The sequence below is a fragment of the Saccopteryx bilineata genome, chromosome 1 (assembly GCF_036850765.1).
Source record: "Saccopteryx bilineata isolate mSacBil1 chromosome 1, mSacBil1_pri_phased_curated, whole genome shotgun sequence".
Taxonomy (NCBI): Eukaryota; Metazoa; Chordata; class Mammalia; order Chiroptera; family Emballonuridae; genus Saccopteryx; species Saccopteryx bilineata.
In genome coordinates, this window is record NC_089490.1 from 233,828,819 (window position 1) to 233,841,127 (window position 12,309).

The window sequence follows — 12,309 nt, forward strand, 5'->3', positions numbered from 1 at the left end:
AAATCAGGCAAATAATTTAAGTCAATCTTGAAAGAACCTTCATACTAGAAAAGATATTGAAGTCATTTAAAATTTATGTATACATCTTAAAAATCTAAAACCAGAAGAAATACCCAGCTGTACAGAAATGCCTGACTAGTATCCTCCATTAGAATACTCCCCCTAACTTTTCACCAAAATGTTCCCATTAGCTTCATAAGGGGCTAATATCCTATTTAATTCTCCAGAGTAATTTCTGCATGTTAGTTTTATAAATAAGTCTTCCTTTGGAATCGTGAAGTTAAAATGTATGAAGTGTGTTTTACAATTGAGCAGAGACCATGGCTGCTGACACACCCGGCCAGAGCCCCCTGCCCACGGCAGAAAGAGACCTAACAGGAAGTGAAATGTCACTGGAAGGTTCAGTTCTGAAGGTAGTTTTAATAAACATTTGGCAGCTTCTTTACCAACTATGCTCAGATCATTAAATCACAGTGATTTATAACACTTCTCAAGAAAATAATTTGATCTCTAAGTACATTATAGGCCCTAATACATTTTCTTTTTTTAAAAACGTTGACAAGCCTGACCAGGCAGTGGCGCAATGGATAGAGCATCTGACTGGGATGCGGAGGACCCAGGTTCGAGACCCCAAGGTCACCAGCTTGAGCGCAGGCTTATCTGGTTTAAGCAAAAGCTCACCAGCTTGGACCCAAGGTCGCTGGCTTGAGCAAGGAGTTACTTGGTCTGCTGAAGGCCCATGGTCAAGGCACATATGAGAAAGCAATCAATGAACAACTAAGGTGTCGCAACAAAAAACTAATGATTGATGCTTCTCATCTCTCTCCGTTCCTGTCTGTCTTTCCCTCTCTCTGACTCTCTTGTCTCTGTAAAAAAAAAAAAAAAAAGAAAAAAAGAAAACGACAAAAAAAGATAGTACTAAATAAAATTTCTTGGAATCAATTCATTTAATAGTTACCACTGATTACCTACAACGAATTTCCATTAAAAAAATTATCATCTCAAAGAGTTTAATAAATTAGAAACCATATCCTGAAGAAATAACCTAGAAATTAATATGAATGTCCATAACCTTCTTAATGACTACTAATCGAAGTTTACTTTTTGACATGCAAAAAGGTTTATTTTAAAAGAGAAAGGTTATGATTTACACTCATAATTTTTAAAAAAGAGAAGAGAGGAACTAAATATCTGTTATGGTCGGGGACCACACAGGTAGGCTCAGGCACCCTGGTGGGATGTGCCTTAGTCTACTACACAGAGCCTGGGGCTCGGAGGAGCACAGAGGCTGACGCAAGCGCAGCCAGGACTAGGTTTCGGTTTGGTTCAGCTGCCTGGGGCCAAGCTCACAGGCCCCGTGCTCAGCTGCGGGACCAGTCCTGGCTGTCTGCAGCCCCAGTGAGCATCTTAGAGTGCGTCCCAGAGAGGACGCACTGCATGCACTGTCATCTGCGGGTAAAACAATCGCAAGAGAACAAATACACTTCTCTCCACGGTCTGTCTCTGGCAGCGCTCAGTACAGCAAATTTTGCATGGAAAAAGCAACCTCTGAGTGGAAGTATTTGTGCAGTGAAGTGTTACCTTTTCCCAGTAGAAGAAAGTCTCACAAACAGCTTGTTAGTGATGGGAACAACTTTCTGGATAAACACCTGCTGATCATCTCGCTCTCCAAAGGGCCCTTGGTTGGAGAACAGAAAATGCCAAAACAAGTTACAACTTAAACAGTTTCAGTTAACATGAGAGCATTCATATTAGTACTGAAAAGAAAAAGGACTTTGCATGCCTATCAATGTGGCGTCAAGTCAACCGGACAAAATGCAACTATGGGAGTACTTCAACTTGCATTAAACATTTTAAAGAAACACAAATTTTGCACTGAGAGTGTGGAAGCTGAAGGCAACAGCAGGCTCAGGACTACACAGGATCGGTTCCTGAGGGATGCCTGTTAAATGTGAGCTCTGTATTTCCTGTCTTGGAGAATGTGCGCAGCTCCTTTTAACTTCAAAAAAGGGATGTATAAATGCAGCTACTTCTGTGTACTAGTTTTCTTTGAAAAGGCAACATGCAAAATCTTAAAAAATAAAGTACCACTTCATTAAATAGAACTTAATTAATTGGAATCCTGATGCATCCTGCAAAGTTTTCATTCTAAGAAGAAAGCGTCAATTATTTTTACTTTATTGTACTTGGCAAGGCAGGTAATTGGCTTATTCATTTTAGAAAGATTCTGAACAATAGAAATGAAAAGTATTTTCAGGCAAAACAAATATAAAATCTTAATTCTCTTATCCCACCATACTCAATAACCAAAATACCAAATTATTATTCACAAATTTTATGATGTATAATTTTTAAAGACCGGGTATTCCAAATTATCTTATGTAAATCACACCTAATAAACTAAACAATAACATCTTTGTTAGCAAATACTTGTATCATTTACTACGACCTACACACAGTAAATGCTTTAAAAGTTACTCAATTTAATCATCATCATAACCATGAGATTATCTCCATTTTACAGAGGAGAAAACTGAGACGCATTAACCAATAAGGTCCTCCCTTATGAACTTGGAAACTGAACCCAAATGGTCTCGCTCTGCACTACGCCACGCAGCTGCCCAATTACGGAAAAACCTTCTGAATGAAGTCTAGCTCTACTGAAATGAAAGGGCAGTTCTCATTCAATCAACCTATGAACAGTCACACCAGTGGTGACGGGTACAACAACCAGGAGTGAGGACCCCCAGGCCTGCATCTCCTCCCCCCCCAGACTCTGTACCAATTTCCCAAGACTTAACTCTCCCACCTCCCTCCTTGTAGTTCAGGGGTCGGGAACTTTTTGGCTGAGAGAGCCATGAATGCCACATATTTTAAAATGTAATTCCGTAAGAGCCATACAATATGTTTAACACTAAATACAAATAAATGTGTGCATTTTATGTAAGACCAACACTTTTAAAGTACAATAAGTCTCTGAATTCTTTTTAATAACGTTGTTATGCTGTTGCTAACCAATGAATAAAGTACTTCTTACCATTAATGTGACTTCTGGTGCTGCATGGTTTTGCTGATGGCTTTGTAGTCTGGTTGATACGTGATGAGGTTAAGCTTCATGCAGGCATTGAGATTTCTATCCGTTAAACGTGATCGTAGGTTGGTCTTAACATTCTTTAGATGTGAGAAAGACTGCTCACATGCATATGTAGAGTCAAACATTGTCAGTACAGCAATACTCACATGCTGCAGTGTGTGGTATGTGACAGGAAGCAAGTTCCAAGATTTGACAATCAGCTGGTTCCCGGGTTGAAGTTTTTTCATTTCTCCGCACTTGTGTTTGCTCGCCAACTCTGCTTGCTGTCGTGCAAGTCTCTTCAAATCTTCATTCAGTGACTTGAACTTATTCACCCACATGTCTGAGGCCTTCAGATCAGCAGCTTGTAGCTCAAAATCTGACGGAGACACCAGGGATGTAACTCAGGTCTGCGCTGTCCACTGCACACTTGTGTGGATGAGTGATGAACTTAAAAAGATGAGTGCACTCACGAAATTCTCCAAAGCGCGCTTTGAATGACTGAAGACTAGATGTGAAGCCGCTAGCTGCTGGAGATCAAGATGTTGAGCAGGGTCACTTGCTGTGCATGCATCTTTAAACTCTCCCAGTTTTTCAAAGTGTAGTAAACGACCTGTTTCAATGTCAGCGATGAAAGTTCCAGCTTGTTTTCAAATAAAAATACTGCTTGTTGAACGGATAAGACTGTATTTCCAATGCCTTGCATTTTCACATTGAGCTGGTTCAGATGTTCAGTCATGTCCACAAGATAGTAGAACTTCAGGAGCCACTCAGTGTTAGCTAACTCAAGATGCTCGACATTTTTTATTTCAAGAAAAGTCTGGCTTTCGCTCAGACAAGCCGCGAAACAGCTGAGCACCTTCCCTCTTAACAACCAATGCACATTGCTGTGCAGAAGCAGACCAGGATAATTATTCCCAACTTCATTCAGCAGTGTTTTAAACTGGCGATCATTTAAAGCTCGGGCAACAATAATGTTGACCACCCAAATGACCAGCGACATCACCTCACCAAGCTGCTCGCCACATATCTGAGCACAAAGCGCCTCCTGATGTAGGATGCAGTGAAAACTTAGGATGGGTCTCTTTTCATGTTCACGAAGAAGTGCTACGAATCCTGTTTTTCCCCACCATGCACGGAGCACCATCAGTACACACTGAAATAAGTTTATCCATCAGTAGATTTTTTTCTTTAGTGAACTCAGTGAAAGACTTGAATCCTCCCCTCTTGTTGTCTCTTTCATAGGCAAAACAGCAAGACTTTCCTCACGTAGTGTGTCACCAACAGCATACCTTGCAATCACGCTGAACTGGGATAAATGGCTTACGTCTGTTGACTCATCCAAAGCAAGAGAAAAGAATGGTACTGCATTTATATCCTTCACTTGTGTTGCCTCAATTTGATTTGCCATCAAGATGGTACGATCATGAACAGTTCTTGCCGACAGAGGCATGTCTTTTATTTGTTTATCTTGTCTTTATCCGAAAAGTCGTCAAACAGTTCACTGGCAACATCAAGCATGAATGTTTTGGCATACTCCCCATCTGTGAATGGCTTTCCGTTTTTCACAATTGCTAGAGCACCAGCAAAGCTAGCCGAATTCCAGTCACCTTGTTGGGTCCAAACACGGAGTTGCTGCTGACTAGCTTGCACTCTGCACAGTAGCTCTTGACATGCTTTCTTCCTGCTGTCCCCTGCTGGATATTTCGATGCAAATGTAGTATGGCGTGTGTCAAAGTGCCGCTTTATATTTGACCGTTTTATCGATGCAATTTTATCATTGCATATTAGACACACTGCAGAACCTGCTCTCTCCACAAAGGCGAATTCCTCTGTCCATTCCTGCTGAAAAGTACGATACTCCTCATCCTTTTTTTTTAGCCATCTTCTTCGTCAAAAGGGTTTCTGCAATTATCTAGCTGACTACTTGATTAAAAGGAGGGAAGTTTACTTCCTGACCTCACAATGACCCGTGTATGTTATGCATTATCCAATAAAAATTTGGTGTTGTCCTGGAGGACAGCTGTGATTGGCTCCAGACACCCACAACCATGAACATGAGCGGTAGGAAATGAATGGATTGTAATACATGAAAATGTTTTATATTTTTAACGTTATTATTTTTTTTTAAAGATTTGTCTGCGAGCCAGATGCAAGCATCAAAAGAGCCACCTCTGGCTGGTGAGCCATAGGTTCCCGACCCCCGTTCTAGTTCTTCCAACACCTCTCCCCAGACTGTCCCCTTTCCCTCAGAACACAAACTACCCTCCTGTCTCCTGTCCCCAGTGGGGTTCAGAAACAACAAAACACACACCCTTTGAGGTCCTTGCCCTCTAACCTTCCTATCCTGGTCACCTCCAAGATTGATCATTCCCTCACCACTGAGATCCAGATGCCCCAGACCTCCCTACTGACACGGGATTTCCTATGCTATTCCTCTCATCTAGACCAATCTCTTAGGATATTTTTAAAACTATAAAGGAAAAAACCCTCCCTGCCTCCTTTTAAGTATGTTACGGGACCGTTGCTAAGTATCTTCAATTCACAGTACACGTGCTCTCCTGGATTGGACCCCCACAACCACTCGGTCCCTGTCCTCATTCACACACCAGGAGCTGATGACGACGTTCCCAAACTTGCCATGCTCTCCTGGCCCCTAGCCTTCCCACACACCGTTTCCCCTGCCAGGAACACCCGGTCCTAAAACTGCACACCCTATACCTCAGCTCCCACAGCAGGACCTCCAGCAAGTGTGTGTCTGAACACTGGTGTCCCCCAGTGTGAAGTGGGGGTGACATCGACCTCATCAGGCTGCCACGGAGACGTGAGTGTGCGCTGTGACCCCCAGCACACCTGGCGCCCCATGCTCCTGAAACCGTGTGCAGGACACACCTGCGTGCTTTCCGTTCCCATGGCTCCCCACACTGTGAAGGGTGATGTTCACTGCACTGGTGTTTAGCTTCCCAATGCCTGAATCAAAAGTGCCCAATAGACATCTGCTGATGCTACATCTTAAATTACACAATGCTATTGTGTTAATTAAATGTCAATAAAGCTGGAAAAAAAGGACAAAATTAATCTGGGAGTTAACAGCATTCCACAGGAAACGAATCATGGAGCAATGTTAAAATTAACAACACCAGTGTTTCTTTTTCTAAAAAGTATTAAGTCTGTAGTAAGACACTTCTCAGAAGTAACTTTTTAAAAAGATCACTATTTTTGCCTGACCAGGCGGTGGCGCAGTGAATAGAGCGTTGGACTGGGATGCGGAAGACCCAAGTTTGAGACCCCAAGGTCGCCAGCTTGAGCCCGGGCTCATCTGTTCGAGCAGAGCTCACTGGCCTGAGCCCAAGGTCACTGGCTCGAGCACGGGGTTACTCGATCTGCTGAAGGCCCGCAGTCAAAGCACATATGAGAAAGCAATCAATGAACAACTAAGTGTTGCAACACGCAACGAAAAACTAATGATTTATGCTTCTCATCTCTCCGTTCCTGTCTGTCTCTCCCAGTCTATTCCTCTCTCTGACTCTCTCTCTGTAAAAAAAAAAAAAAAAATCACTATGTTAAAATCTTGACCATGAAGCCCATTTGTGCACACGTGTGATGTACGGAGACAGGCCCAACGGGGCACACAGTGAGGACACACACAGTTTCCTAATTGCAACGCCAGCAGCACAGCTCTTGGGATGCAAGGACACCAGCCCTTTCTCACGTCATGCTTTCTTTTCAGATTATTAGCGATAAAAGAAATGTGCATCACCATTATGGCTTTTAATAAACAAAAATGGCTTTTAATAAATAAATTATGGCTATAAACAAAAATAATTAGCATCTGAAGATATTATTTAAATGAGGAAATACTAAATCAAGATGAAAAATTTGCTGCCTTTTCAAACAATGAAATATGCTATAATTTTGTGATTTTATAGAACTTAAGAAAAAGGCACTACATTTGTTTTAAATGTTTCATAACAATAAAGTTTGTACTGAAACTTATTTTCGGGTTCTGACCATTGTTACTGCACTTCTGCATGGCCCCACTGCACTCAACATGACCCCCTGTTGTCCACCTCACCTATGTCATTCCCCGAGGAGTAGCTGCCATGACTCTCCGTCTCCTCCAGGGACAGAATCTTGAAGGACGCGAGGGGCGTGGACCCGGGCTGGGTGGAGATCATGCCTCTGAACCGTGTGACGGTCCACGTGCGGACGTGGTTGTTGTCTGCACAGACTGGGGAGAAGAAACAGCAGAGCTGTCACCTGCAGACGTCAGGGCCCCACCAGGCACTTTATACACACACCCTCACTTTCCCACTGCGATCTGCATTCAATAGATCGCAGCACCGTTTCTGAGTGGCAGATGGCATCTTTATCTTAGAATTATACTTAATTTGTACCCCCATAAAAATGAGAGAATTTCATATGGTTTATCTTGCTGCAAATATAAATATAAAGTATATTAAATAAATCTATGGATCCTTATATATATAAGATGCCTATGAGGAGAAAAGATTAAAGGAAAATATTTGCAGACAGAACATACTGAGGATTAACCTGCTCTGTGGCTAAATTACATAGAAGTAGCCTAGCTTATTATTTTTTAAACCATAGACACGTTCTGCTTAAGTTATTCAAAAATTGACCAACCCAGACCAGGAGTTACTGAAAGTTCACTGTCACAAATGACACAACATTTGTTAGAAAACTATTTAACCAGTTATATTTTGCCTAATTATAGTTAACATTGAGGAAAATTAAGATTCCATATTAAGCTAAGAATTATTTTTACATCAAAGCATTTTAAAAACATACTCCAACTAGCTTAATTTATTTTTCATGTAAACAATATTAGATAGGCATACTGATACATATCCTAACAAACAACATATCTTTTGATCTGAATACACATTTAAAAAGTATAAACAATATATCATCAATGAAAAGACTATACTTTTGTGGCATATCTTAATAAAAAGTATAGAGGTTTACTTAGGTAACAAAATTCTCAATTAGTTCTAGGCTGCGTATTCCGTTTCTTGGGAAATAATATATCCTGATTTCACTATTAATCTTACTAGGATTCAGAAAAATAACTTAAATATTTTTTAAATTATGAAAAATTTTGTTACTTCATTCAAATGAGGAATTACAGCAACTTGTTAATATTAATCGTTATCCCAAGTTTTCATTTAAGACATGAAAACTGTGGGGAAAAGAATGTCACTGCATGAACGCTGATGTCCACCAGGTGGCAGAATAACGGGACTGAGCACTATCTACATAAAATGCGCCAGGATTTTGGCTTACCTGGACATTTTTGTTGACAAATTTACTTGAGTTTCAAGCCTGCATTAAATAGCTGATATCAAATAAATGCTACCTCCCAAATTTATGTATACTACATACAACCAGGCAAAAATCAAAGACACCCTTAAAAGATACCCCTAACGTTTCTGCAATTACTGAACTTCTCTATCAAACCTCTCAGCGTGTTTTTTTCGGATACAGTGCCGTGGTAACAGTCATTCGGGCCACAGGGCCCTTACCCCGTCCGCCGCGCCCACCTGAGACGAGGTGCTTCTCCGAGAGCATGATCTTCGTGACGGGGCTGCGGTGCACCGTGAAGGTCTGGAAGAGCTGCGGGCCGGAGCCCACTGTCTCAGGGTGTTGCACGATGACCCGCACTGCCCCGGAGCTGGTGCCGTAGGCAATCTCGATCCAGTTACCGCTGACACCTGCCGGCACGAGTCGGAAGAGATCAGTGAGAGGACAGTGAAAAAGCTGCCCTCGCAGGGCTCCCCCTCCACGAAGGGGGCAGAGCTGGACTCGGCGCTCCACCTCCACTGGCCCGCATAGAACCTGGCCATTCTACCCTCATGCTGCAGCCCACCGTGCTTGCTCACCCTCCCTGGACCTGGGGTCAGTTGACCAGTGTGGGACGGGCACTCCTAGAACATCTATTTCCTTGTCTGCCCACCTCCACTCCTTGACAGGTGGAGTCACAATCACCTCTGTCCTGTCCCTCGGCGGAGTGCCTGAGATGTCGCAAGGTACTCGACAGTGACACGGACCAAGTGCTCAGCACAGCACTGATAGCTCCCGTGTCCCCAGAGCCACACTCCACATGCTTCCAGCCCACTTTACTTGTACTTCTGCTACAGCAATTCCTGGAGTAATCGAGTCCTGCATGTGCCATTTAGCGGTCTCAGAACACTCGCCACAAGCTCAAGCCACCCTCGCCCATGTGTCTCTGATTACATACGGCTCATCTGTCAGAGGCACCCACAGCTTTGCTTCCTAAACAAGTGCCCAGATTCCACCACTGGTGACAGATAGGGCACAGCTCAGTGACCAGGGTGCTTAAAAGGCTTCCCAGGCAGAGCAGCCCTTGGCTCTAAGCTCTGTTCTCCGATCCAGCTCACAACACGAGCCTCAAAGGGAAGCGCACGCCCAGATACACCTCCCACACCTTACAAGGTGACTCCATCCTGCCCTTTAATTCAGTGGGCAAACAAAGCAAACTCAAACCCCTGCACATCTCACTCCAGAGCCAAGCAGCCAAGTCTCTGCAGAAGGCTGGACGGCAGGTATTTTAGACTCTGCAGGTCACGCTGCGTCTATTACAACCACGCAGCTCGCCCTGGCTGCACAAAAGCAGCCAGGACACTGCATGAGTCACACAAAGAGCCTGGCTTGCTGTCCCTGTTGTAGCACAATGTAGCTGAGATCTTACTATAACGTCACTACTCAAAATCCTGAGGACATTAGGATTTTTTTATACCAAAGATAGTAATTTCCTCCAATGAAGTCAATAAAATCCTTTCAGACCAGTAACACATTCAAATCAATTGATATTACTGCACGTTAATATCTCCTAATAGTCTTTTCATTACTGGTAAATTTTAAATTTCCTACTTATGTTTATCTTTCACCTTAGGATATAAAAATTCTTAATTTACAAAACTTGTTAACCTCATTGTAATGGCCTTGGAAAGGTGATGAAAGTTATAGATGTTGAACTTACAAATAAAATGTCTTTTTCTACCACTTAAATTTAGTATTTCCTAACAAAAGAAGCTCACCCCTGCCCTGTCCAATAAGAGTTAATAGTCCAAGTTTGTTTTGTTTTTTTGGTTAAAAATATAAAAGCTCCTAATTTCTAATCTCAAATTCAGTACTATAATAAGGTCAATCTGCATATTGTTTTTTATAATTTCAGTTAATACTGTAATGATTTGGCTCAACAAACACAAGTCAGAAGAGGCAAGGGTCTACCATCCTGTCTCCAGCGATGCTGGTTTAACGGGCATATCTGACTTCAATGTAAAAACAAATATAAACTTCAGACAAATAGGGATGGAATCCTAGCACTGCAACTCTCAAAAAGAAAGGGCACTAGTTTTAGCAAAATAAACCAATAAACACACATGCATTCTCAGAAACACGTCGGGAACGTGTATGAGTTCTGCCAGGTACTGACTTGTTTTGGGCGTGAGGTAAACACTCAGTGCAGTGATGGCGTCATTGGACGGGTCGTGATAAAGTTCAGTCACCAGAAGATCATTGTCCTTCATTCGCAAAGGGAACTTCTGCATATCTAAAAAAAAAAAAGTTAAGTAATATTGGAATAGTGCATTTATTTAAAGCTGAAAAAGGCAATGTTTTCTTGTTGGCACCTGAGAAACCCCACTAAGCAGGACAGGTCAATGGTGTGCACACTCACCTATGTAGTATATGGACCCATTGTTGCAGCCGAGCAGAAGGAAGGACCCGGCGGTGTCGTAACTGGTGATAGGAACGACATCCTGAACCTGAGGAGGGAGGTGATTATTAGATGCTAGATACTAATTTCAATTTATATTTTCTGCTCCATGTCCTCAAAACTCTTCTAAAGAACACTCAGGCCTACTTTACGCAGGGCTGAGAAAGCGGGTGTTTTGTACATACACATGTGTCCCCTACAGGGAGTGCTGGGGAACCACCAATGCACTCCCTTGAAAACTGTTAAAAACACGTACTTCCAACAGCCGCGCTACCTTTCAGAATCAGAAGAATTATCTCGTTTCCTGCACATGATTCTGAGATTGTAGCTCACATTAGACCTAGAAGGCCAAGTAAGCCCAGGTTGTGTAAAAGATTCAGTGACCGCTCCAAGTCACCCCGTAGGGGACAGAAACAACAGGAGCTCTACAGCAACAAAGTGGATGATGCATCATCGGCAGGAGTTTCAGAAATGTCTTCATGCCCGCCACCTGCTGCAGGCGGCACTCACCTGCCAGTGCTGAGTGACAGCATTCCACACGCCCACCTTCCCCGTGTGACTCGTGGCCACCAGCTGGTTACCAATGAAGAAGAGAGCATCAACGGGGACTCCGAGGCTGAACACGCCTTGAGTGAGAATAGAGATAAAGAGGTCCGTCATTTCTGCAGTGAATCAAAATCCAGATTCAAAAACATCTTAAAGGTGACCAATTCAAACCTCATCCCATTTCTACAAATTCTGCGCTAGACTCTGGGGAACAGAAATAAGCAAGTCTTAAGCAGCGTACCCAGCTACCGAAGCAGCCAGAAGGAATCCCACCCTGACAGGGCACGCTCTACCTGTGGCTGTGGCTCCCACACCTAGCTGATCATCAGAGGAAGCGGGTGATTTTAAAGTGAACAAAATACAGTGACTGGGCTCAGGGTTCACTGCAGCCTCTCTGAGTCAGAAAACTCCGTAGGAGACTTGGCTGCAGCCTGCTCGTAGACCGGGCAGTTGGGAACAGCTGATCTGAACACACAGGCTTGGCAACCCTCAACTGTCTAATGCGTGTCAGGAAGCCTGGAAATAAGCAAAAGAGGAAGGGGGGGCAGCAAGAAGTTATACTGAGAGCTCACATTCTTGGTGTGGCACTCACGGCCCTGGACGGCCGTCTCTCTAGGGTCAGGAGAGCGGGGGAGGGCGGGATCCTGGCTCTGAACTTTTACATATTTATTTTTGTCACCTTTCGGTTCTTATCTCATCTAAAAAACAGTTTAATTGAAATGACTCAGTGTGCATTTCCGCCTTCAACCTGCTATAACCCAATGTTAACACTGAAATCGTATCATCTTAATTATTTGAAAAGGACCTTATGAGAACTATCTTTTTAGCTAAAAATGCTGGGGAAAGAACTCACCTATAAAATATCATTTTATGTGCATCTTAAACTGTTTCAGGTAACAGTTCTTTATTTTTTAAAACGTTACCTATT

At 42.9% G+C, this 12,309-nt stretch overlaps 2 protein-coding genes across 2 annotated transcripts in view; one reads left to right on the forward strand and one right to left on the reverse strand.

The window, feature by feature from the left end:
- The window catches only part of USH2A (usherin), a 545,087-nt gene extending 542,365 nt beyond the window's left edge, over positions 1 to 2,722 (forward strand). Inside the window, exon 73 of the mRNA XM_066238179.1 lies at positions 2,525 to 2,722. The gene's annotated coding sequence lies outside the window, so the exon portion shown is untranslated. The remainder of the gene's footprint in view (positions 1 to 2,524) is intronic.
- The window catches only part of KCTD3 (potassium channel tetramerization domain containing 3), a 33,518-nt gene that overhangs the window by 4,141 nt on the left and 17,068 nt on the right, over positions 1 to 12,309 (reverse strand). The window contains exons 10-15 of the mRNA XM_066238192.1: positions 11,346 to 11,461; positions 10,797 to 10,884; positions 10,554 to 10,670; positions 8,638 to 8,808; positions 7,149 to 7,304; positions 1,582 to 1,678 (exon numbers count right to left, since the gene is read on the reverse strand). Coding sequence (XP_066094289.1) covers positions 1,582 to 1,678; positions 7,149 to 7,304; positions 8,638 to 8,808; positions 10,554 to 10,670; positions 10,797 to 10,884; positions 11,346 to 11,461 — 745 coding nt within the window. The remainder of the gene's footprint in view (positions 1 to 1,581; positions 1,679 to 7,148; positions 7,305 to 8,637; positions 8,809 to 10,553; positions 10,671 to 10,796; positions 10,885 to 11,345; positions 11,462 to 12,309) is intronic.